Source organism: Prionailurus viverrinus, chromosome C2 (genome assembly GCF_022837055.1).
Source record: "Prionailurus viverrinus isolate Anna chromosome C2, UM_Priviv_1.0, whole genome shotgun sequence".
Lineage (NCBI taxonomy): Eukaryota > Metazoa > Chordata > Mammalia > Carnivora > Felidae > Prionailurus > Prionailurus viverrinus.
In genome coordinates this window covers 147,166,400-147,189,850 of record NC_062569.1, presented here as the reverse complement: position 1 = coordinate 147,189,850, position 23,451 = coordinate 147,166,400, and the positions used below count along the sequence as shown (strand labels likewise).

Sequence of the window (23,451 nt, the reverse complement as noted above, 5' to 3'; positions counted from 1 at the left end):
TTTCGGAACATGGACTTGGCCAGAGTAGTGAAGGCTCAGACTTCCTGTGAACTTTATAGTAATTTACCTCTCAAGAGCCCTGTGTTTTATGTCCTTTTATCTTTGTGACTGGCCTATGTCCTCTTGTTTTGAACATGTTTTGTATGCCCTATTATCAGGAAGCCTCGGGGGCTTAATAAAAACACTCCCAAATGTGGAATTTTATTCAAAAGACCAAGAGAAATTAAGTCATTCTTAAGCTTGTTTAAAACTACAGGTTTAAACTTGCCCCTCTTAAGAGTATTTTTTAATCTTTTTTTTTAATGTGTCTGCTTTATAGGTGAGGACATTCAAATTCAGGGAGGTCAGTAATGCTCTCACTACTGGTTACATTCTGGTGTCCAGCCAGAAGCTGTCCAGGAGCCTGTTAAGAGTTGCCTCATTAGAATAAAAAATGTTCCTACCACGTAGAACATTCCAGGGGATTTTGGAGCCCTGTGTGAGAATTGGTGTTACCCCCATCACACAAGAAATTACCGGGGTTCTAGGGGCTCTCCGCCAGGAGCTGGGGTTGAAGACCAGATACAGTTGACCCCTGAACTATGCAGGGGCTGGGAGGGCCGACCCCCATGCAGTCAAAATCCGTGTATAACTTTTAACTCCCCAGAATCTTAACTACTGGGGCACCTGGGTGGCTCAGTAGTTAAGCACCCATCGCTTGATTTCAGCTTGGTTACGATCTGGTGTTCATGAGTTCGAGCCCTGCTTCGGACTCTGTGCTGATAGCGCAGAGGCTGCTTGGGATATTCAGTCTCCCCCTCTCTCTGTCTCTCTCTCTCAAAAAATAAATAAATACACATTAAAAAAAAAAAAAACACTTGGGGTGCCTGGGTGACTCAGTCAGTTAAGCATTCAACTTCAGCTCAGGTTATGATCTCATAGTTGGTGGGTTTGAGCCCGGTGTCGGGCTCTGTGCTGATAGTTCAGAAACCTGGAGCCTGCTTTGGAGACTGTGTCTCCCTCTCTCTCTCTGCCACTCCCCTGCTCGCTATCTGTCTTTCTGTCTCAAAATAAATAAACATTAAGAAAAAAAATTTTTTTTAACTCTACTAATAGCCTACTGTTGACTGGAACACTTATGCGTAGCAAAAACAGTCAATGAACACATATTTTGTATGTCATATGTATTGTAAACTGTATCCTTACAATAACGTAAGCTGGAGAAAAGTAAATGTTATTAAGGAAATCATAAGAGAACACATTTATAGTACTGTACTGCATTCATGGGAAAAAAAAGTACACATAAGCAGATCTGTGCAGTTCAAACCTGTGTTGTTCAAAGGTCAGCTGTATTTCTTTCTTTTTTTTTTTTTTTAATATATGAAATTTATTGTCAAATTGGTTTCCATATAACACCCAGTGCTCATCCCAAAAGGTGCCCTCCTCAATACCCATCACCCACCCTCTCCTCCCTCCCACCCTCCTATCAACCCTCAGTTTGTTCTCAGTTTGTTTTTTTTTTTAAATTTTTTTTTTTTTTTCAACGTTTATTTATTTTTGGGACAGAGAGAGACAGAGCATGAACGGGGGAGGGGCAGAGAGAGAGGGAGACACAGAGTCGGAAACAGGCTCCAGGCTCTGAGCCATCAGCCCAGAGCCCGACGCGGGGCTCGAACTCACAGACCGTGAGATCGCGACCTGGCTGAAGTCGGACGCTTAACCGACTGCGCCACCCAGGCGCCCCTGTTCTCAGTTTTTAAGAGTCTCTTATGCTTTGGCTGTCTCCCACTCTAACCTCTTTTTTTTTTTTTCCTTCCCCTCCCTCATGGGTTTCTGTTAAGTTTCTCAGGATCCACATAAGAGTGAAAACATACGGTATCTGTCTTTCTCTGTATGGCTTATTTCACTTAGCATCACACTCTCCAGTTCCATCCACGTTGCTACAAAGGGCCATATTTCATTCTTTCTCATTGCCACGTAGTACTCCATTGTGTATATAAACCACAATTTCTTTATCCATTCATCAGTTGATGGACATTTAGGCTCTTTCCATCATTTGGCTATTGTTGAAAGGGCTGCTAGAACTATTGGGGTACAAGTGCCCCTATGCATCAGTACTCCTGTATCCCTTGGATAAATTCCTAGCAGTGCTATTGCTGGGTCATAGGGTAAGTCTATTTTTAATTTTTTGAGGAACCTCCACACTGTTTTCCAGAGCTGCACCAGTTTGCATTCCCACCAACAGTGCAAGAGGGTTCCCCTTTCTCCACATCCTCTCCAGCATCTATAGTCTCCTGATTTGTTCATTTTAGCCACTCTGACTGGCGTGAGGTGGTATCTCAGTGTGGCTTTGATTTGTATTTCCCTGATGAGGAGCGACGTTGAGCATCTTCTCATGTGCCTGTTGGCCATCTGGATGTCTTCTTTAGAGAAGTGTCTATTCATGTTTTCTGCCCATTTCCTCACTGGATTATTTGTTTTTTGGGTGTGGAGTTTGGTGAGCTCTTTATAGATTTTGGATACTAGTCCTTTGTCTGATATGTCATTTGCAAATATCTTCTCCCATTCCTTCGGTTGCCTTTTAGTTTTGTTGAGTGTTTCCTTTGTTGTGCAGAAGCTTTTTATCTTCACGAGGTTCCAGTAGTTCATTTTTGCTTTTAATTCCCTTGCCTTTGGAGATGTGTCAAGTAAGAAATTGCTGCGGCTGAGGTCAGAGAGGTCTTTTCCTGCTTTCTCCTCTAAGGTTTTGATGGTTTCCTGTCTCACATTCAGGTCCTTTATCCATTTTGAGTTTATTTTTGTGAATGGTGTAAGAAAGTGGTCTAGTTTCATTCTTCTGCATGTTGCTGTCCAGTTCTCCCAGCACCATTTTTTAAAGAGACTTTTTTCCGTTGGATATTCTTTCCTGCTTTGTCAGAGATGAGTTGGCCATACTTTTGTGGGTCTAGTTCTGGGGTTTCTATTCTATTCCATTGGTCTATGTGTCTGTTTTTGTGCCGTGTATTTATTTCTTATATCACAATATCAGTCACAACGCAAAAGCAAATAGAAGCTTAGGAAAATGATTTTCTAATTGAAGTGTGTGCTGTAAAGAGAGACTCTATTTTTTTTTTTTTAATTCATTTCTGAGAGACAGTGAGAGAGCACATGCACTTGCTTGCGTAAGTGGAGGAAGGGGCAGAGAGAGAGGGAGACACAGAATCCAAAGCAGGCTCCAGGCTCTGAGCTGTCAGCACAGAGCCCGATGTGGGCCTCACACCCACAAACCGTGAGATCTTGACCTGAGCCAAAGTCAGATGCTTACCCGACTGAACCACCCAGGTGCCCCAAGAGAGATTCTTTAATGATGGGGGTACGGATACTGATCTGCTCCGTATTTGCTAACGCAGTGGGGAGTTCCACTATGTGATCCATGGTTTGCCCTTACATAAAATGGTGTAATCATCTCTACCCTGCCAGACTCATAGGCCTGCCATAAAAATTAAACGAGAACCCTTACTGTGGAGTGCTTGGAAACAATGAGACATGACTTAAAGTGTCCCCTTACCTGTTGTTTCTTGTTCCAGCAACTCCCTGTTTGTTCAATGTTAAAAATAAATATTTTCTTTTTAAATTCAGCTTATTTAAACTAAAACAAAAACGGTTCACCCATTTTTTTTTCACTCCCCCCAACCTCTACCTCTGGCAACCACCAGTCTCTTCTCTGTATCTATGAGGTTTTTTTTTTTTTTTAATTTATTACTCAGTTTATTCTTTTTATATTCCACATATGAGAGTATTTTTGTCTTGTCTTGATTGGTGTTTCTGTTCTTTGGGGGTTTTTTTGAATGATACCAAGCATGTAAGATGTTTTCTAAGTCATCAGGCACGTGGTATCGCCCAGTTTTTACTCTGTAGATGTTACCGAGGCTCATGAACGTGAGATTTTCATTGAATTTTAAAAAACTCTTGTAGACTTCTTCTGAGGACGCAGGGAAGATCCTGGTGAGGGAGCTTGTTCACACCTTCCTGATGGATCTTTGCTGTTCGCTCAAGCATGGGATTAATTTTTACGACGCATCTTTCGGTACCGTCGGCAGGTAAAGTGGCACATTTGAGAAGCGCGGGCCTGTGTTCCGTCACGTACATGACTTCCAGCGGAAGTCTGTAGAATAACGGAATTGTGGTGGTTTACAACTAGAATTTTAGACATGACCTCACTCGTTATAGGGACGAACATTTGGAAGCCCAGAGACTCCCTGCTCATCACGTGCCCTTAGGGCACAGGGCTCAGGGTAGACGCTGACTTAGGCCCCCAGTAGGAGGTGGCTCACCCAGGGGGGTGCTGCGGGTTTCACTCGAGACTGTGGCGTCGGCTGGGTCCGAGGAAAGTCTTACGGCCACCTTGCCAGAGAGGGTAGGCCCCTTTGCAGGCCTCCACACAGGCCGGAGGCGGGAGCCACCGCTCTCCCAGTTTTGCAGGTGAGGGAAATGGGCACAGAGAAGTTGGGTCACTCAGCGGGTGTCAGAGCTCTGATTTACACCCAGGGAATCTGGGGGCCCCTGGCTGACTGACACTTGATTTCAGCTCAGTCATGATCTCACAGGGGACCGAGCCCCATGTTGTGCACTGAGCTAACAGTGCTGAGCCTGCTTGGGATTCTCTCCCTCCCTCCCTCTCTCTCTCTCTGCCTCCCTCCCCCTCCTCCTCCTCCACCTTCTTCTTCTCTCTCTCTTTCTCTCCCAAAATAAATAAACTTTAAACCCCGGGAATTTGGCTCCAAGTCTATCCTCATAACAGCTAAATAGTCCTTCCTCTCCTCAAAGCTGCCGATGTGCTGGGTTTTCAAAATTTGTTTCATGTTGCACACTTATGGCAATGTTTCATCAGTAAGGAAACATAAAGTCCCTACCTGATGGTTTAGATGATATTCTTTTAGATTTTCTTTTAGTCTAATGGTAAACACATATCCATGTTACTATTTTTAATAACCAAAATACTCTAATGTTAGATTTATCAACCTGCTTTTCTTCCCCCCCTGACGGCAAAAATATTAGGTATATTTTCTGTTCATTGTGAATACCCTCATTTTTAAAAAAAATTTTTATTTTACCTCTGTGGCGCTTTTATCATAAGGATCTGGATGGTTTGGTTTAGTTTCTACCAGTTAGGAAATGACTGATTCCTTCAGAATGGGATAACACCATGGAAATTTTTCTCTCTGCTTGTGACTTGTTTTGATTCTGAGATTATTATGACTTAATTTGCCACATTATTTCTTTTTCTTTCAACTTTGTTTCAGCGATAGTGTAACTTTGCTCTCATCAGGGAAAACAAGCTCACCTTCCTGGTAACATGTAACAGCAGACTTTTATCGTCTAGTATGATGTAACACCATGCTTAAAACACACTTTTTTCCCCCTAAGTAAGTAAGACCCATAAAATAGGTCATTTGATGAGTGTATTTGAATCAGCTTGTGGGTGTGGGTCTGTTCGAATAAGCTGTGGTTTATGTCAGTTTTTGAAGCCAGGGACAAAAGACAAATGTTTGCGCTTAGGGGAGAGGAAGGGAATTTTGTTTGTGGGGCGTTAATGGAAAGTTTTGGGAAAATCGACATGTGCGGTTCCCCAGCGGAGGTGAGGCTTGCTCCCTCCCTCCCTCCATTCAGGTGTCTGTGCACATGTCACCATATCCAGGAGGCCTTCCCCAGCAGCCCTTTTCTGAAATAGCCCTTCCACTGTCCCTGTCCTTTTGCCTTGCTCTTGACTATGACTTACCACCACCTTGCACATTTATTTATTTGCTTGGTCATTATGTGATAGATGAGAACCAATGTGAACAGAGGCTGGTCTGTTTGGGATTCCCAGTGTCTAGGACAGTGCCGGGCACCCAGTGGGTGTGTGAAAGCCAGGCATTATAGTTGGTAAACTTCTTCTCTAAGGGAAGAAGTAAGTATTGGAGGCGTGGTGTGCGGTCTGTATTGTGACCTCTCAGCTGTGACATTGTGGTGCCGGAGCAGACATGGTCATAAACAAATGGGTGTAACTGTGTTCCGATAAAGCTTTATTTACAAAGATAGATAGTGGGCCACAGTTTGCCAACCCCTGGAGTGGAGGTTGAGAGAACAAATTCTGGGGTCAGCTCTGAGACCTTGACAAGTCCTACTGCTCTCTGCCTCTGTTGCCTCATCTGTAAAATGGAAATAAAGTTGGCATCCACTTCAGGGGGAAGTAGAGCGTGGGGAAAGCCTAGAGCAGTGCCCGGCCCACGCTGTACACTGTGGAAATACGTTACTTTATTGCATTGTCTGTTAAAATAACGTGGATGTTTATAGTATTTTTAGCGTACTTTGTAGTATTCAACGTGTTTGTTTGACAGCAAAAACTGTTTTGTTCGTGAAATTTTCATATTAGGAATTTTAAACTTTTTTTTTTAAGTTTATTTATTTTGAATCGAGCCAGAGCACGAGCAGAGGAGGGGCAGAGAGACAGACAGACAGACAGACAGACTCCTAAGCAGGCTCCACACGGTCAGTACAGAGCCCAGTCGGGCCTCAAACCCATGAGACCAGGAGATCATGACCTGAGCTGAAACCAAGAGTTGATTGCTCAACCGACTGAGTCACCCCAGGCGCCCCAAGAATTTTAAGTTTTTGAAAAGATAGCTTTCTGATCAAAATTCCACTCTAATTAAATTTTTGAAAAATGTTTTATTATAGGTAAAGCTGTCATAATGCATCTTAATTTTAGTCAATTCATAAGGGGACACAGAACAGTGAGGATTCTGGAAGCCGTCAACGTGGCATGCTAGTGATACATTCTGAGATGTTTTGGATTTGGTGACTTCCCGGGAACAGGCAGCTCTGAAAAGTCATCCTCCCTTAGAAGGATCTGGGGGTAACCCTAGAGTACCGTGGGCTTGGCTGTGTAGATCCTGGGCTAGCTCCTTCCTTTACGCAAGGTTTAATGTCTACAGGTTTTCCTGATTCTTATTTTTATGATCTTTTGAAAACTGCTCACTTAGGGACAAGTTTTGAGTATTTTCACACAGTAGATTTTTTTTTTTTCTGCGTTAGCTTCTTGCAGCAGCTCAGTGAAGGCATAGGAATTTGAAATACGTTAGAAACGGAGGAGGCAGAAAACCTGTGGAAAGACTTGGAGCCATTTTGTCGAGTTTTAGAAATAATTTATGGCACTGTGGACTGTGGGGCAGTTCATTCGCCCTTCACGTAAAAGTCTTTTCAAAAGCTAAATGCGTTCTCTGTTTTTTTATACCTAATGCTTACACGTCTATTTATTTACATACATGCCTTTTCGTGTGCGGTTGGAGGAGAGAGGTCAGGAAAATCCCACGGGGAAATTAGGGGAGTGGATTCCTCCCTGTGGGTTTGGCCCTTTCTTTACATTAGCCTTGACTTCTGGGTAGACTGGTAGGTGGCCAGGGTGGAGACAGAGAGTGGGTTTCTTCCTTCTCTTTAAAAGTCAAACAGAGGAGTGCCTGGGTGGCTCAGTCTGTTGAGTGTCAGACCCTTGATTTCAGCTCAGGCCATGATCTCAGGGTCGTGGGATCAAGCCCCGTGTTAGCCCCGTGCTCAGCATAGAGCCTGCTTGGGACTCTCTCTCTCTCTCTCCCTCTGCCCCTACCCCCCGCCCCCCAAATAAATAAAATAAAAGTCAGATGGGACTCAAGGGAGGGAAGGAGAGGTTGGAGACAGGAAAGGAGAGACTTTTTCAGCTACTCAGAAATAGAGGAGAGAGATTCAAGCCCTTTCTTGGGGAGCTGGAACCCCGCAGGCCATGAAAACACCCCACTTAGTGTCACGAGGGAAATTCAAAGGTGAAATTTGCCGGTTGCCGTGTTTCAACTGTGTTTCCTGAGGGCGATTTCGAGGAGCTGCCGCTCTGACCCTGAGCTCTCAGTTTAAGTTTATTTGTTTTGAATAGAGGCTTGTTTTTATTCTGAGATTATTATGAATGAATCATGAATTACGAATTATCTCAGTGTGCTGTGGAAATTCCCTGCCGACCCTTGTCTCTCTCTCTCTCTGGCAGAGGGGGGAACCTGACCCTCCTGCACTTCCTGTTGGGTTTGAAAACTGCAGCAGACGACGAGCTGGTGGCCGAGCTGGTGGTGAACATCCTCAAAGTGTGTCCAGACTTGCTGAACAAGTACTTCAAGGAAGTAACATTTTCCTTTCTGCCAAGAGCGAAGTCCACTTGGTCAAATAACATCAAACTACTGAACAAGGTGAAACCCCTGGGGCTCTGGCCTGTGTCAGGGGCCGGGAGAGGGGGAGTGACGAGCCGACAGACTGCAGGAAGGACGGAGAACTTGTCCAGCCATTCTGCAGGGGCGACGTCAGCTCACATCGGGCTGGCGTCCCGGTCCTCTGAGGACATCCTGCTCTTCGCTGAGCAGAACTTCGAGGTGGACGCCTTTTGCATCTGTTAAGACAAATGCGTCTCCTTCGTCCAGATTTTGCTTAGAGGGAGATCTCGGTGAATTTTGGCACGTTGAGGCTGACGTGAGCGAAAGGTGTGAAATGGAGAACCATGTTTAAAGACCGCCGTCTTAAGTACTTAGAACGACGTAGGACACGCTGTGAAACGATGCTGTGTCTGTCTGGGTGCCAGCGTGCGAATGTCCTCCTGATCAGAGCCCGCCCTCCTTCACCCACCGCCGCGGACGTGCCTGCTGCACGCTCTTTCGCAGCGCTGCCTGGCTCGGGGCGCGCTGTCCAACTCGCAGTCTGGTGGTGAAATAGTGAGGGTTGCGGTCTCATGCCTCCGCTAGGCAGGCGCGGGTTATCTGCCAGACAAGCTCTCACCCACGCTGGCTTCGTTCTCCTTGAGCGCGTGCGGTCCCCATGTGGATCTTGGGGCGAGAAGGAGACCGTTTGCCCCTTACGTTGCGGGGGGGGGGGGGGGGGGGGGGCGCGGTTCGTGGCCACCCCCGCCCCCGCTGGGGGCTGCTCTGGTTCCGCCCTCCCCCGGGGAGGGGTGGGGGGCCAGGTGCGCAGCCTTTGCCGGCCTGGGTGCGAGCCCTCATGTCACTGCTTCCTAGCCGGGTGCCCCCGCGGGAAGTTACGGGATCTTACTGAGATCCAGCTTTGTCATCCACGATTGCTTTTTACTGTTAGTGTCCGAGGTCTCTACCCTAAAGGGTGGTCATGAAGTGTTAAAAAGATGACACAGTGTGTCAGGTGCCACAGCCGGTGAGTAGCGCTTAGATTGGATTGTAGCGCTGGATTGTTACTTCCAGCGGTGACTTCCTCACCATCAGAGGTTTTAAGAGGCTCCCCAGGCCGCAGGCAGAGCTCTGCTTTGAAGGTCACGGCCCTGCTAGCAGGCAGGCTCGTGAGCTGACTTTTCTCTGACTAGTAGAGTTGGGGGTTGACCGTCCGGAGCCTGTTCTTGGAAGTCCCCAGACGTCCGTCACTAGGACTGCTGCATTGGACTGGCTTCGCTGTGGGGTGCCTACAGTTGGCCTGGTTTGCGACGGAACCTGTAGCAGCTCATGCTCTCGTCTCTTTGTCGTAGATCTATGAAGCCCAGCCAGACGTTTCCCGGGCCTTTCAGACCAGAGAGTTCATCCCCTTGCCGCGGCTCCTGGCAATGGTGATGGTGACCACCGTGCCCCTGGTGTGCAATAAGACGATGTTCACCCAGGCATTAAATGTAAGTGGTCACCTTTCTTCTAGAACTTTCTGTTCACTGCACTGGCCATGCTGGGGATTGTTCCGAGAACGCCTGCCTGGATTCAGCGGCTGGTATTTTGTCAGCGAGCCTCAGGCTTTCCATGTTTCCACTCACCTGGACAAGGGCCCCTGGAGCCCAAGGCACGTTCCGGCCAGGGGATCTTCCTGCTCCAGCACAGCCAGGACCATGGACCCCTGGATGGCTCTGCACTCGCCTGGGGGTGGGAGCCTGTTAGACTCAGAGGAAGGGAAGTGTGTTCAGCTACAGCCCAGTGTCACGTATGAAAGTGTTAGCTCAGGGTTTGTGGAAGGGGTAGGACTGAAATTTGTCTGGCAAATCCTGTCTCTTGTGGTTTAAGTGAAGAAGCGTTAAGATTTCTGGGGAACATTTACTTTGAGGATGAGCTGTGTCGGACATTTTGACAGGACATGTGCACGGAGAAGTGAAATTCCATATCATTCGTGATGGCAGTCCCTGAGTCCCTCCAGAAGCCACCTTCTCAGGGACTCATGTGTCTCCCACCACAGCACCGTGGCCTCAAGCGAACGGCTGTGAGCTGTCTGCACACGTGGGTCCCGTGCCCTGCCAGCCCCTCCTAAACCCAGCTTCCTCAGCACTCAGCTGGGAAGGCCGAGTGTCCCCACACTTCTAGCAGGCTGGGTTGTTGTATGGGCACAGTGGGACCAGGGTCAGCCAGGGTGGGCCGCACAGGCAGGAGGGGGCCCCGGCAGCGAGGGGGCAGTCAGCACAGAGTGGTGAGGACCCCCTAGGATATGCAGCCGGGCTCAGCGTTGTTTTTAAAAATGCTTATTTTGAGAGAGAGAGGGAGAGCGTGTGAGCAGGGGAGGGCAGAGAGAGAGGGAGAGAGAGTCCCAAGCAGGCTCCACACTCAGCATGAAGTCCATTGTGGGGCTCGATCCCATGACTGTGAGGTCGGGACCTGAGCTGAAATCAGAAGTCAGATGCTTAACCAGCTGAGCTACCCAGGTGCCCTGGGGCTCAGCATTTTCGATGCCTGTCCAGGGTTTGTGCTGGCAGTGGGCTGTGGGCGAGGAGCAGGGAGGCCAGAACGAAAGGCCTTTTGTTCTGGTTGCCAAATGATAACAGTCAAAATTGGGACCCTGCTCGCTTGCCCATCTGTCTGGTGGGGGAGACAAAGTGTTTTATCTCAAGGGGCTTTCAGGGAAACAGCTGAAAGGCATGTGTCTAATGCAGTGCTACTTTAGCATACCGCACACGTACGAAATGAACCCCCGGCTCGCTGGAACGCCGAGGGAATGGGGCGTTGTAGTTGTTAAACTGAAAGCCCATCGGGTAGCCGTTTTGTGTCTCCCTGCCCCTCACTCTGCTGTGGCCCAGCTGGCTCGCCCCAGCCCACCCTGCCCCTGGGGTGCCCCTGGGCCTGAGTTGGTCGCGGCCGGGCCTGAGACGGCATCTCCCGGGAGTACCCTCGTTCTGGTGATCGCTCCGGTTCTTGGATTCTGTTCAACCTCTGCAGCGAGGGAGGATTCGGAAGTCTCCTGGCTGTCCTTATGAAGGTCCCTGGGCCCATGTTTGGGGGCTGCACGCTTCCCAAGCCTGGAGGTGGTTTTTCCTACTAAGTGTGTGGTGCCTTCTCTTGTCACCTGCGCGCCTGACAGGGAGTGCTAGTTGGGGCTGGGTGGGTGCTGGTGAGATCGTGGCCATTCTTGATGTGGATAATCCATGTGAGGTCAGTGGCTGTTGGAAAAGACTTACCAAACACAGTGAAACAAAATTGAGAATAACTCTCAGACTCTTCGTAGCCATCTCTTCAGCAGGTGCTGAGGTCAGATCTGTGGCAGGTCAAAGGGGCAGGGTCCCCAGGCCACCTCTTCTTGCAGCGTCGAGGGTACCCAACTCACGCAGCCTTCCCTGGGAGTGACCCCCGGAGAGGCCAGAGCCAGCCACACCCGGGGCTTGGGAGGTCTGTGTCCACAGTGCAGCCTACAAACGTGTGGATTTAGCTCTTTTTCTTCCCAGTTGGACAGCATATCAGTGAAGCACACAGCCTTGTCCCTTGTTTCCGTCATTTTGAAAAGAGCATTAAAAACGATCGAGCACTGCCTGAATAAAGAGACGTGGCAGGAATCAGGCGTGTACACGGCCGCGGCGATAGAAGAGTTTGTGCGCCTCTTCAGAGAAGCCCTGAGCAAGGTAGGCACGGGAGCTGGGTTTGGCCTTTCCGGGGAAGTTTCCGGGGCTTTCCTCACAGCTGTCACAGGTGAGCATGCCAGGTGGAAGAGGCAGCTCCGGGAGCACAGAGGGCAGGTGCGAAACGAAACGTAGCATAGGGGTCGGGGTGCTCCTCGCTAGAAGCTGACGTGCTCTCCCACTGCCGCACGCACGAGGGCCAGGGCCATGGCGAGGGGGTGGCTTGGGAGGCCTGTTCTGGTGAGTAAGGAAGGGCAGTCATCTGCAGACGGGGTACCTGCCCCAAAGGAGCCGAGGTCATGATGGACGCGGCCCCCGGCCCGTCGTCGGACATGTGTCTTCATTTCTAGTGTTTGGCTCAGGTGAAGGAGGCCTCGGAGCTTTGTCACAATTATCAGCGCTTGTGTTTTCAACCACGTCCTTGTTGTGCACAGTTGTGGGGATTCCAGCGCGAAGCAGAGCTCACAGAGGGCGCCGGCCCGTTCTCCCCCCACGTCCCGTCTCGTACACACTCACACCACGTGTGCTCGTGTCCTCCCTTTGTGTTTAGCTTCTCCTCAGTGGATTCATTTCATCCGCGTCTCTCTCTTGTTTAACGTGACTGTCTTTTCCCTTTCAGGTCTTACCAGACCTGAACACCATCGTGTGGGTCTGGCAGTCACTTCGAAGGCAGGAGACAAAACAGGATGATGAGAAAGGAAAGAAAAGGGGCATCCGGACTCCTGCTGCCTGCGTGGCTCCCCAGTGCGGTGAGGGCTGCGTGGGGCCCTGCTCTTTGCAGACAGGTGACACAGGCAGCCAGGGACCCCTCCAGCCTACAGGGGCTTTGGAGGCATCTGTTGCAAATGTGCCCAGGCTTTACACAAGCACTGTGACTCTCTAAAGATTTGAGCGATGGGCACCGTGTGCTCTGGCCTTTCCATGGGGGCCTCTCTTTGGCTGTGCAGGCAGAGGTGGGCTTCACGGTCCTCCTCCCCACCCCCCCAGTAACGAGACACATTGACTCAGACCTTGCTGTTGGCCTGCCGGGCAGTGGGCTTTGTACCTTCTGTCTATATCCTATTTAGTCCCCGTTGTTCACACGAAGGCGCTGACACACAGAGAGACAGTCGCTTTAACCTGTCCAAGGTTACAGCCCCGAAGTGAGGACTTACACCCAGTCTGTTTGAACAGTCTTGACTCTTGCCACGTAGACTCTGTAGGGATCCGTCCGCAGCCTCTGCCTGTGGCCGTTGACCGCATACCACCTGCTGACTAAGGACAGAGACCGACTGTGTTTCCTAATTTAAGGTGTTTTATCTTGGTTCAGATGATGCGGAAACCATTCTTCTGAAGGCTGTTCTGCTCCAGGTCATATGCCTGTACCAGAAGGTGGTCCCCCACGTGGTCCTGCAGTACAACTTCGACTTCAGCAAGCTCCTGAAAGGTGCGTCTCAGGAGACAGCGGGGGCCCCTCTGCTCTTTCTGCCAGCGGGGATGAAGGAAACGCTCGTGAACTGGAGCCGAGGCCCGGGGAGGCCAGTGGGCAGTTTGGCTGGTGCACACGATCCACCTGACTGGTTATTTTTATTTGCACTAATGTTTTTTAAATCGCCAGTTGTCCTTAAGTAAATATCGGATGAACATTTAGCAGCAGTGGGCACAGCAGGGAGAAGCCAGGCTGCCAGAGGTTTCTGCCTTAGATAAGTGACAAATCAGATTGTGTGCATTAATGCTAAAGCCCCTCTTCAAAGGAGCAGGGGTGCAGAAATGAGAGCCCCTTAGAAGGGATGTCCCCGTTCCCGCAGAGGCACTTTGGACATAGTTACTCATGGTTTACCCAGTGAGTCAGGTTCAAACAAACCACATCTTGTAAAAGTAACGTTACGCTTGTCTGGTCACGTTTCCTTGATGGAAAAGTGTGTCTAATAACTTCATAATTGGGCCCACGGAGGAAAACTTGCAGAAGCGTCATTCCTGGGGTTTATATAAGCTATTGGGATGGTTCCACTGAAAAGCTGTAATTAACTTCTTAATCGTTGGAAGGCGAAAGGTTCTTTTTGCTGTGAGAATACGAAATTTACTAGCACTGTGTCATTCCCAAGCAAAGGGAAATCCAGAAATCAGGCCAGCGGATGAGGACGCGGTCTTGGGCTCGCGTGGCCACAGTCTGTTCACAAAACGTCTGCGGTCTGGGGAGCAAGGCGGCGCCTCTCGCCCGAGACAACGTTAATGAGAGACCGCACCCAGGAGGCAGCGAGAGGTGTGGGCCTCACGCTGTAGGGAGAGGTCACTTCAGGCCAAGGGGCTATTCTGGGCAAGTGGAGTTAGGGCTTATTGCTGAAGATTTGGATAGACCACAGGAGGGGAGGTTGTGCCAGGTGGGGCGCACCTGGGCAGAGGAGAGGAGAGAGCCCCCAAGCCCCCTTCTTATTTCTACAGCTGGAGCTCCTTATCTGGCCCCCGTGGCCAGGGGCAGCCTTGCTGGGCGCCCCCCTGCACACGACTTCTGGTCTGTTTCCCTCTTTCTGCCACAGGAGTCCTCTCCGAGCAGGGCCTTCGAGAGGAGGTGCCTCCCGTTCTGCAGCACCACATCCTGAAGGTGGCTCTGGAGCTGCCCGCCAGCAAGTTCTTGTGGTTAAAGGCACAGGTAGGAAGCGGACAGCTTCTGCGTCTGTTAACTAACTCCCGGGCATGTTTTGGCCTGGAAGTTTCTAACTGGATCAGAACCCGACAGTTGGTTATACAGAAGACATGCACGATTCCCCTCTTAGATGCATCTAGAGCAGAGGCCAGGTTCCAATTCAGGAACCAGGAGGCCTGTGAGTCTGTTTACTTTTGCAAAATGGGATGTTGAGTGTGCCCTTACTGAGACAATATTGTTGGTGGGTATTGGGAGGGGTTTTGTTTTGTTTTGCTTGTTTTATCTTGATTACTTTATATTTTGTTTGTCATTTTAAAACCTTTTCGGAAATAGATACGTTTTGAAATACAAAATAACTCCTCTTCCTTTGTCCTCATCCTGGAAGAACTTAAGACGGAGATGGAAATAGATACCAAGCCGGGAGAGGACCGAGGCTGGTGCAAAAACCAGTAAAGATTGCTGGAATTTTTTTCTGCCTGTCATAATGTCTTCTAGGACCTTCTGGAGAATGTAATGCTAACTCATAAAGGCAACTCAGGCTGCAGCAGACACTTACCTGTGTGTTTAGGCACAGGACGCTCTATCATTTCTATCCAAGGAGGAAAAATAACCAGGCAAAATTAAGCATTTTCTAAGTGTGTTTCATAGTAGCTCTGATGGTGATTTTTTTTCAGTGATTTAGGTCTTATTTAAAATTTTATGGAACCACGGTTAAGTCGGTTAAGTGTCTGACTTCGGCTCAGGTTATGATCTCACGGTTTGTGGGTTCAAACCCCACACGGGGCTCTGTGCTCACAGCTCAGAGCCTGGAGCCAGCTTCGGATTCTGTGTCTCCCTCTCTGTCTCTGCCCTTCCCCCACTCATTCTCTCTTCTTCTTCTCTCTCTCTCTCTCTCTCTCTCTGAAAACTAAATTAAAAAAAAGTTTTTTGGGGGGCGCCTGGGTGGCTTGGTCGGTTGAGCGTCTGACTTCGGCTCAGGTCATGAACTCAACGGTCCGTGAGTTCGAGCCCCGCATCGGGCTCTGTGCTGACAGCTCAGAGCCTGGAGCCTGTTTCGGATTCTGTGTCTCCCTCTCTCTCTGCCCCTCCCCTGTTCATGCTCTGTCTCTCTCTGTCTCAAAAATAAATAAACGTTAAAAAAATTTAAAAAAAAAAAAAAAGTTTTTTTGAAATTTTATAGAACCAGTAGCATGGAAACGTATGTAAGTATTTTTACATGGCACATTTCCAGAAAAGCGTGAGAATGTGGGAGCACTGGCATCTGTGCATGTTCCTCGAGGTCCTCTCCTGAGGTTCACCTGCATCATAGTTGAGGGTTGACACGTGTGCCCTGTGCATCCGCGCCTTTACCACCACTTAAAGAGGCAGCCGGGGGGTGCCTGGGTGGCGCAGTCGGTTCAGCGTCCGACTTCAGCCAGGTCACGATCTCGCGGTCCGTGAGTTCGAGCCCCACGTCCGGCTCTGGGCTGATGGCTCAGAGCCTGGAGCCTGTTTCCCATTCTGTGTCTCCCTCTCTCTCTGCCCCTCCCCCATTCATGCTCTGTCTCTCTCTGTCCCAAAAATAAATAAATGTTGAAAAAAAAAATTAAAAAAAAAAAAAAAAAAAAAAAAAAGGGGCAGCCGGGGCACAGAGTAGTACAGACACCTTGCAGTGTGCCGGCCGTGACTGGAGGATCCAGGGTTGGCCGTGGGCAGTGTTGCCCACGGCCCTGCTCTCAACCTCTGCACCCACCATGAGGCCGTTGCCACAGACCCCAGAGAGATGACCAGCCCGGGGAGCCATTGAGTTTTTTACCGCAGCTGAACAGGGCCAGTGGGATCCTGGTGATTCATTTGGGAAGTGAACAGAGGGAGGCCTCTTAACTTTGAAAGAACTGGTATAAAAAATAGTAATTTATATTCTGTGCCCCACCTTCTGCTTATAAGATGAAGTCTGCTGGGCTTTATGAACACCAGCACTTCCCATGTTCAGGGTCACCCTCATTGCCAGGGGCTGCAGGGACGCCAGCCAAAAGCCTCGGTGGTATTTGGGCGGGGGATCTGGAGCTCCATGAACTCTGAGACGTATGTTCAAAGCTCACAAGCCTTTGTGAGAAGCTAAATTACGTATAAGGGATCGACTCTGTCGGCACCCGCATCTTGCTGAAATGCAGCAAATACAATGACCCGGCTGCTGTTGGGGCTTTGGTTGAGCACCTGGCCTCTGAGCCTCCTCGTGTAAAATTCCAGCCGTGTTGCCGAGTTGTAGTTAAAATGAGATAAGAGGCCTGGAGCCATATTGGGCTCCATGTGTATCCGTGACCTGTGTAATGTTTATCATCTGTTACTGTTCAAACTCCAGGAAGGCCCAGAGGCAGAAATTATTGGAGGAGAACGATCTGTGTTTTACTTGCTGATGAAAATGTTCGTGACCAGTAGCCATCTACAGCTCAAGTCATCCACCAAACTTCTGATCACAAAGGTGAATGTTCCCTACCCATTCCTAGTTCTGAGAAGCGTTTTCACAGTCTTCATTACAGAAGGTGCTTGGTAAACAGCTGTCGAATTCAGGAAGCGTCAGGGCTTCTGTAAATTTAAAACGCAGAGGTTTTAAGGCAGTTTTAATTTATCATGTCTAAACTTAGCTACGTTCCCGAGGCAGCACGGTGAAGTGGAGAACATGGGCTCTGAAGTCTTGTTCCTGGATTTGAGTCCTGGTCCTACTTCTTCCTGGATGGCATTAGGCAGATGACCCAACCTCTCTGAACGTTGTTTTCCCAGGTGAACGGGAAGGATGAAACGGTAGGGTTGCAAAGGAGGGCGCACGTGAGATCAAGCAGTAGATCAGGCCCGGCACACGGTAGGCTCAGTAACGTGTCCGGTTTCCGGCCCTCCGGGGAACTGTTGAATGGGCGGTGCCTTTCCGCACCTGTTCAGACTCCGCCTTCTCCAGGGGCTCAGCCTTTCTGACCTCCTTCGTCACCTGCAGCACAGGTATCCTCACAGTCGCTGGAAGGGATCGGGGAGTTGGGCTGTTAGCTTCTCTTTCTCACACGTGATCCTCACTCTACAGGGCTACTGCCCCCCCGTCTGGACGTCACTGTAGGAAATCTCGTTTCCGCCACCCAGCAAATGTCTTGGGTGCTACAGATGCAACAGACTGCACATTCATTGTTTGGGGGGGGGGGGGGTGCAGAGATTTTATCTTTGCAGCGTTGATATAACCTCCTCACCTGAGCTGCTTGAAGAGCATGAACATCTCAGCCTTGACCTTTACAAGCTGCCGTTTCCCTGTAGGCGTGCACTTGACCCAGACCTGATTTCGTGTTCTCTTAGTGCACGTAGGCGGGCTTGGCACAGTCAGGTCACTCTTTGGTGCGCTGTTGGGGCTCGTGCCGTGGGAGTCTGTGCCACCAGGCCATTTGGGGACATCATTTAATGGTGTTGGCTCAAGGTCCTGCCTCTTAACACGTTCCATTCTCTTAGAAACACCGCTGCTTCTTGTCCCGGGTCTGAGGCTCCAGGGGGCCGCATTGAGGTGACGTGACGTGACTGGTTTGTTACCTTGGAGAACGTCACGCAAGCTGACGGTTGGGGGCTGTGAGGGGCTGAGTCGTGCTCGTTTACCTGGTTGTGAAAATCCAGCTATAAAAATCAGCCTCTGAAGCAGCAGCTGGGTTTTGTTTTTTTTTTGAATCTTTTTATTGTTTAGGAGTTGAAGGAAAGGAGTAAGCAGCAAGACCAAGGATTATGTGGTCTTTAATAGAGCTCAGAATGGTCTCTTTTCCTCGTTTCCCTCAAGTCTGGGAGCGCTGTTGTGAAAGAGTGGCTTTTGGAGTAAAACTGCAGATGAGACTTTGACCCCCTCTGTGCTGTGCTGCTTTGTCTCCACGGGGCGCTGGCTCCGTCCTGACGCCCTGCCCCGGGTCTGCTTCCTGACAGATTCTTCGGGACACGGGGGTGTTTGAGCACACCTGGAAGGAGCTGGAGCTGTGGCTGGAGCACTTACATGACACCGTGGAAGAGAAGAGAGAAACCGTGATTCAGTTTTTGGAACGCGTAAGCACCTATTTCCAGTGTGAAGGAGCCTGTTAGTAAACGTGCCCTGTGGTCTTCAGCGTGACGAAGGCATTTTTGGTGCACCGGTGCCAGGAGCCCTGTGTTTCTGGCTTCTTTCCTAATTCCTGCTGAGATGTCAGAATCTGCTCAGTTTTAGAATCTGTAAAATGGGCCTCTATTACTGTGTACCGTGTAATTTCCTTTTGGGGATTTGTTTTTGCACCAAGAGAATAGAGGTGTGCTTAGCGCAATATTCAAAGCAGTGGTTTAAACCAAAAGGAAATTTTTTTTAATTCTGTAACAAAAAGTTAAGAAACTTTGCAGAAAAATTGTTCTTATTGGGGGCTATTAACATTTTAGCTTTTCCCTTTGTATTACTGGTGACTTTTTTTTGGCTTTTTTTTTTTTTTCCATTTCATTTGTGACCACCTAAGTGTTCTCTGCTTGGCTCTTCAACACCCAGGTTTTACTGACGTTGGTGGCGAATCCCTATTCCTACACAGACAAAGCATCTGACTTTGTCCAGGAAGCCAGCACACTGCAGGCCGCGGGGACGAAGCAGGAGGCTGATGATGTCAGCATTCCGGTCTCCCACATCGATGGTAGGCGCCACTGCCTCTTTGCTCCTCGGGCTTCTGAAGCTCCAGCCGCCGTGGCAGATCAGTGATGAAAATGAGAATTGCGTTAATGTCTTACGCCAAGTGCAGGTGTCCGTTTCTTTGAGTTAAAGATCAGCCTACTCCGGAAATGAAAATTGCCTTCTTTGCTCATCCAAGGGGGAGTAGGCACAGAGCCTATTTGCTGGGTTATTTTTGTTTGTGTAGTGTTCACTCTGTGCCAGGTGCTGATCCTAGCTCTTTACAGATCTAACTCCTGGAACCACATAAGCCGCCCTAAGCGGCAGATGTCATCATCCTCACTTTATACAGTGATAATGCAGCCGAGGCCCAGAAAGATTAGGGAATTAACTCAAGCTCACACAGCTAGTACATAGCAGACTCAGGATTTGAAATCCAGACCCGGGCTCTGGTCTGTGCTGCAGCCCCTGACCCTATTTTGCTTCTCCGATTTTGACTCGTTCACCTGAATATCCAGGTTAAGGTTTTGGGGCTTCTTAGGGTCACTTGAGGAAACTTCAGATTATTATTACACGAGCTAAACATCCTGTGTTTCGTCTGGCAGAGATCTTAAGATTTGATAGATGATGTCCTTGTGTGTTTAGAATCAAACTTCATATTAAATCTTTTCTCCCCAGAGATGTTTGGCTTTTATGCCTCCTTTTTTTCTCAGACATCCTCTTATGTATCCCTTCCTGCGGAGCTCTTTGCAGTGGGGTCCTTCGGTGTCTCTGGCCTTAGTTGGACTGTCCTTTTTCTGTCTCAGATGTTCTTGACATGGTGGACGTCCTGGTGGAGGACAGCGAAGGCTTAGATGAGGAAATTGGATTCTTACTGAACGAAGACATGATCCTGCTCACGTTCCCCTTCAGTGCGGTGGTCCCTGCAGCCCTGGAAGCCAGGAATAAGTTGCTCCTTGGGACGGAAAGTGAAACAGGTACCCATGTATAGTTGGGATATTCTGGGTGCACCCAGCTGGGTCTTTGTGGGGTAGGAGGTATGATTCCAGAGGCTCTGGGAATAATTGCTGAGAACCCAAGGTAGCAAGGTTCAGACCCACTGAGTGACAGCCACCTGGCCTTTAGAGCTAAGCATGTTGGGATAAGAATCTAGAGGCTAGTGGACTTCTGGGAAATTGGCCATTTAAGGGATAAGTCCATAATAATGCATTTTTTGTATGGCTGCACAGACACCTGTTGTAACACTGATGTTTTCTCTTCAAAGTTTATTCTTGCCCTCACCATGCTAGGGTGTGAGTCTTTCATACTTGTTGGAAGTTACTGGAACTTAGAGCCAAGGAAATACTCATAGATCACAATGGTGTAATTAGTCAGGGTTGCTCAGGCTTTGCTGCAGTAACAAATAAGGCCCAACTTAACAGTGGTTTAATGGGCAAACGTCTCTCTTTGGACCTTTTCATAGTTCAGTACAGGTGTGGTTGCTCTTTTGGGTGCCTGTCCTCAAGGAGGCAGCTCAGGGATCAAGGCCACTCCCATCTTGTAGCCGCACCATCTCAACATACGGCTTCCAAGGTCACTGTGGAAGAGGAAGACAGAGCGCGCAGTCAAGCAGAGGCTGTTCTGGCCAGGCCTGGAAGTGGCTGAATCAGCCACATGGTCCCAGCCTAACCACAGGGGGAAGCCCATGTGCCAAGGACCAAGAGATGGATTAGTGAGCACCAAGCAAGTCTTGGCCCCAGATGAGTTTTGTGTCACTTCTTCTGTGCCTGGGTCTCCACTCCCAGGCCTTGGGAACTGAAGCCTGACTGTGCATCACACGTTTAGTGAAACGGAGCCTGGTGTGCCGTGCGGTGATAGCATCTGCCCTCCAGTGTGTTTGCGTGACCCCTTGTGGAATTGGCGCGTGTTTTTCTGGATCTTGAATACCTGTGGGAGTTGGTGTTATCGACGGGTCACGGAAGGGTCCCGGCGAGCCACCCACACAAATCTCATTTCTTTGCAGGAGAGAGCATCGTGGCTTATATGACGGCGGTGCTGACAGACCTCCTCCACACCCAGAGGGACCCGCTGGCTCTGTGTCTGTTGCTTCAGGCTTATGACAAGTTGGAGCCTCCGGTGCCACCCTGCTGCCACCAGCTCTGTCGGTTCCACACGTACTACAGCCGCTGGATCCCAGAGCCAGTCCGCGAGGCCTTGGTGAGCCACGGCGTGACCGCCCCCATGGAAACCCAGCCTTTCCCTGGAAAACCCCACAACGGCTTCCGTGGGCCGCACCTGCTGTGCCCCAACGGCGTAGTCTTACCGCTGTGCAGCCTGCAGGGAGAAACCTGTTAGCCTTGTGCTTTCCCCGGGCGGGAGAGGAAGCCCCGTGGCCTCACTGCTGCTTAGCTGGTGTGACGGGGGCACAGATGGCTCAGTGGTGCAGCAGAATTGCAGTTTCCGCTGGCTGCAGGATTGCCTAGTCACCGTGCCAGCTTTGGGGCGGGAGGGAGGTTGCTTTTTCTGGTCTCCTCACCGAGTGATGTGGTGTGCCTGGGTCCTAGCCTCCTTTAGCGGGCCTCAGCCTGCCCCTGGGCTCCGCATGCTCCGCTGTGCGAGGGGGCCGCTGGTGGCCCCTGGCAGTCTCCAGTCTGTGAAGACTGGGAAAATGGAAGCAAAGAAAGAATGTTCTTTGCGTGGGGGCTACATACCTGTAACAGGGTCCTGCTCATCTGGCTCCAGCACCAGAGTATTTACAAATGTTGGGGGCTGGGGGTGGGAGAGGTTAACTTTGTGGTGTGCCTTTTGTGTATTCATTCACAAGTGTTAGCTGTTTGTGAAAAAGCAGGCGGCTGGGGACCTCTTTGTCTTGTGATAACTTGTGGCAGACGCTTTTGTTGAGGGCACATTTCCCGTTCGTCAGGGCCTGGTACCATGGGTACTACGTGTAATTCAAGGCATTTAATCCTTACGGCACCTCTGGGAGGAAGGTTAGGACCTGCTGTGCTCGTTACACGAATGGGGAACCTGAGGCATAGCCATTCCGCCACTAGGCAGCAGTGGTGGGGGAGGGGGGGTGGCCAGGATTCGGCTCAGGCAGTCCGCCCCAGCACCACGCCCTGCCCGGCCGCTGCTACCTTCCCCTGCAGGCTCAGCTGTGGTGCAGAATTGGATGTAGCCGTTCAGAGCTTAGCAGGTCAGTGCTGTGTCTCACGGGTACTCGAAGGAAGGTGTCCACTCTCTGGTGGGTAGGTCACAGCGGGGCTTCTCACCCTGGAGGGGACGTCAGTCCCCTGGCGGCTTGTTCAGACATGGTCACCGAGCCCCACCCCGAGTGGGTTTGGCTAAGCGTATCCGCGGCGGGCCTGGAGATTGGCCTTTCTCACCCGGTCCCGGGCGACCCTGCTGATTGGTCCAGGGACCCCACCCGGAGACCTGCTGTGTCTCCAGGCCTTGTGACCTGGTTTTGTTGGCTTTAGAAAGTAGAGTGTTTGTGGAGATACGGTAATAAAAGGCACGTGGGGTCAGTAAAGAAGGCAGTTTGGCAGTTATTGTAGAAGAAATTAACAACTTCAGTGTGAGGTAGAGTTCCAGAAATTTCTTTTCATTCTGTCCACTGTCTTGTTTTTCTCCCAACAAGAGAGTCCGACCGAGGCTCCTGGCAAGGGCCTTTGGAAGGCAAAGAGCTTGCTGAGCTGGCTCCTTTACAGGATTGGCAGTGATTAGTCACAGTGACTCCTCAGAGTCAAGTGAGCGCCCCTCATGGCTCCAGCCTGCGGCGTCTGTTCTCGGTGTGTGAGCACCTTCCTGATCCAGTGCCTTCGTGTTCACGCACTCTGGGAACGGATGTGTGACTGAAAACATTGGGCTTAACTTCTTCCTTAAATAAAATGCCGGGCAGTCACATATTTTTTAGTTTGAGGACACAATTGTGAAATGTCCCCTTGTCATGAATGCCACCCTGTACCTTTTTTAGCAGACTGTGCACCCTGTTCATCTGTGGTGGTTTTTCTTTCCTTCTGTCCGGGCTTTTGCTGCCTTCCCAAGCCCTTTCAGACGCCGGGCAGTCTCGCCCCCCAGGGTCCTCCGGCCTCCTCCTTCTCCGCCCTGTTGCAGACGGCCTACGAGAGCGAGGGCGCGCTCCTGGACGAGCAGGTTCAGGCGCGGCTGCGGGCCGCCCTCCCGCACCTCCCGATGCACCAGGTCCTGCGCTCGGCGAAGCACCTGCTGCTCTACATCAGGAGCACCGTGGAGACCTTCGGCCAGGTGAGCGCTGCTGCCCCCCGGGCCCACAGCCCCTGCGTGCTCCCACGTCTCTGCCTACAGAGTGGCCGCCTCTCATTTGAGTCCAGACCCAGCGACCGTGTCGATAGAGTATTGGAGTCTCGCTGTCACCCCATTGCA

At 50.1% G+C, this 23,451-nt stretch overlaps 1 protein-coding gene across 8 annotated transcripts in view; it reads left to right on the top strand.

Moving 5' to 3' along the window:
* The window catches only part of URB1 (URB1 ribosome biogenesis homolog), an 81,483-nt gene that overhangs the window by 15,532 nt on the left and 42,500 nt on the right, over positions 1 to 23,451 (top strand). For 6 of the 8 annotated variants that reach the window (XR_007155516.1, XR_007155517.1, XM_047874351.1 and 3 more), the window contains 13 exons: positions 3,934 to 4,058; positions 8,012 to 8,207; positions 9,500 to 9,637; positions 11,660 to 11,833; positions 12,450 to 12,579; positions 13,140 to 13,256; positions 14,347 to 14,459; positions 16,795 to 16,914; positions 18,375 to 18,491; positions 18,955 to 19,093; positions 19,875 to 20,045; positions 21,071 to 21,264; positions 23,095 to 23,313. Coding sequence is in view for 6 of the 8 variants with exons in the window: in XM_047874351.1 (XP_047730307.1) it covers positions 3,934 to 4,058; positions 8,012 to 8,207; positions 9,500 to 9,637; positions 11,660 to 11,833; positions 12,450 to 12,579; positions 13,140 to 13,256; positions 14,347 to 14,459; positions 16,795 to 16,914; positions 18,375 to 18,491; positions 18,955 to 19,093; positions 19,875 to 20,045; positions 21,071 to 21,264; positions 23,095 to 23,313 (1,953 nt within the window). In the remaining 2 variants the exon portion in view is untranslated. Of the gene's footprint in view, positions 1 to 3,933; positions 4,059 to 5,185; positions 5,385 to 8,011; positions 8,208 to 9,499; positions 9,638 to 11,659; positions 11,834 to 12,449; positions 12,580 to 13,139; positions 13,257 to 14,346; positions 14,460 to 16,794; positions 16,915 to 18,374; positions 18,492 to 18,954; positions 19,094 to 19,874; positions 20,046 to 21,070; positions 21,265 to 23,094; positions 23,314 to 23,451 lie in introns of those variants that run through there. The other 2 variants (XM_047874353.1, XM_047874354.1) reach the window with 2 other exon arrangements.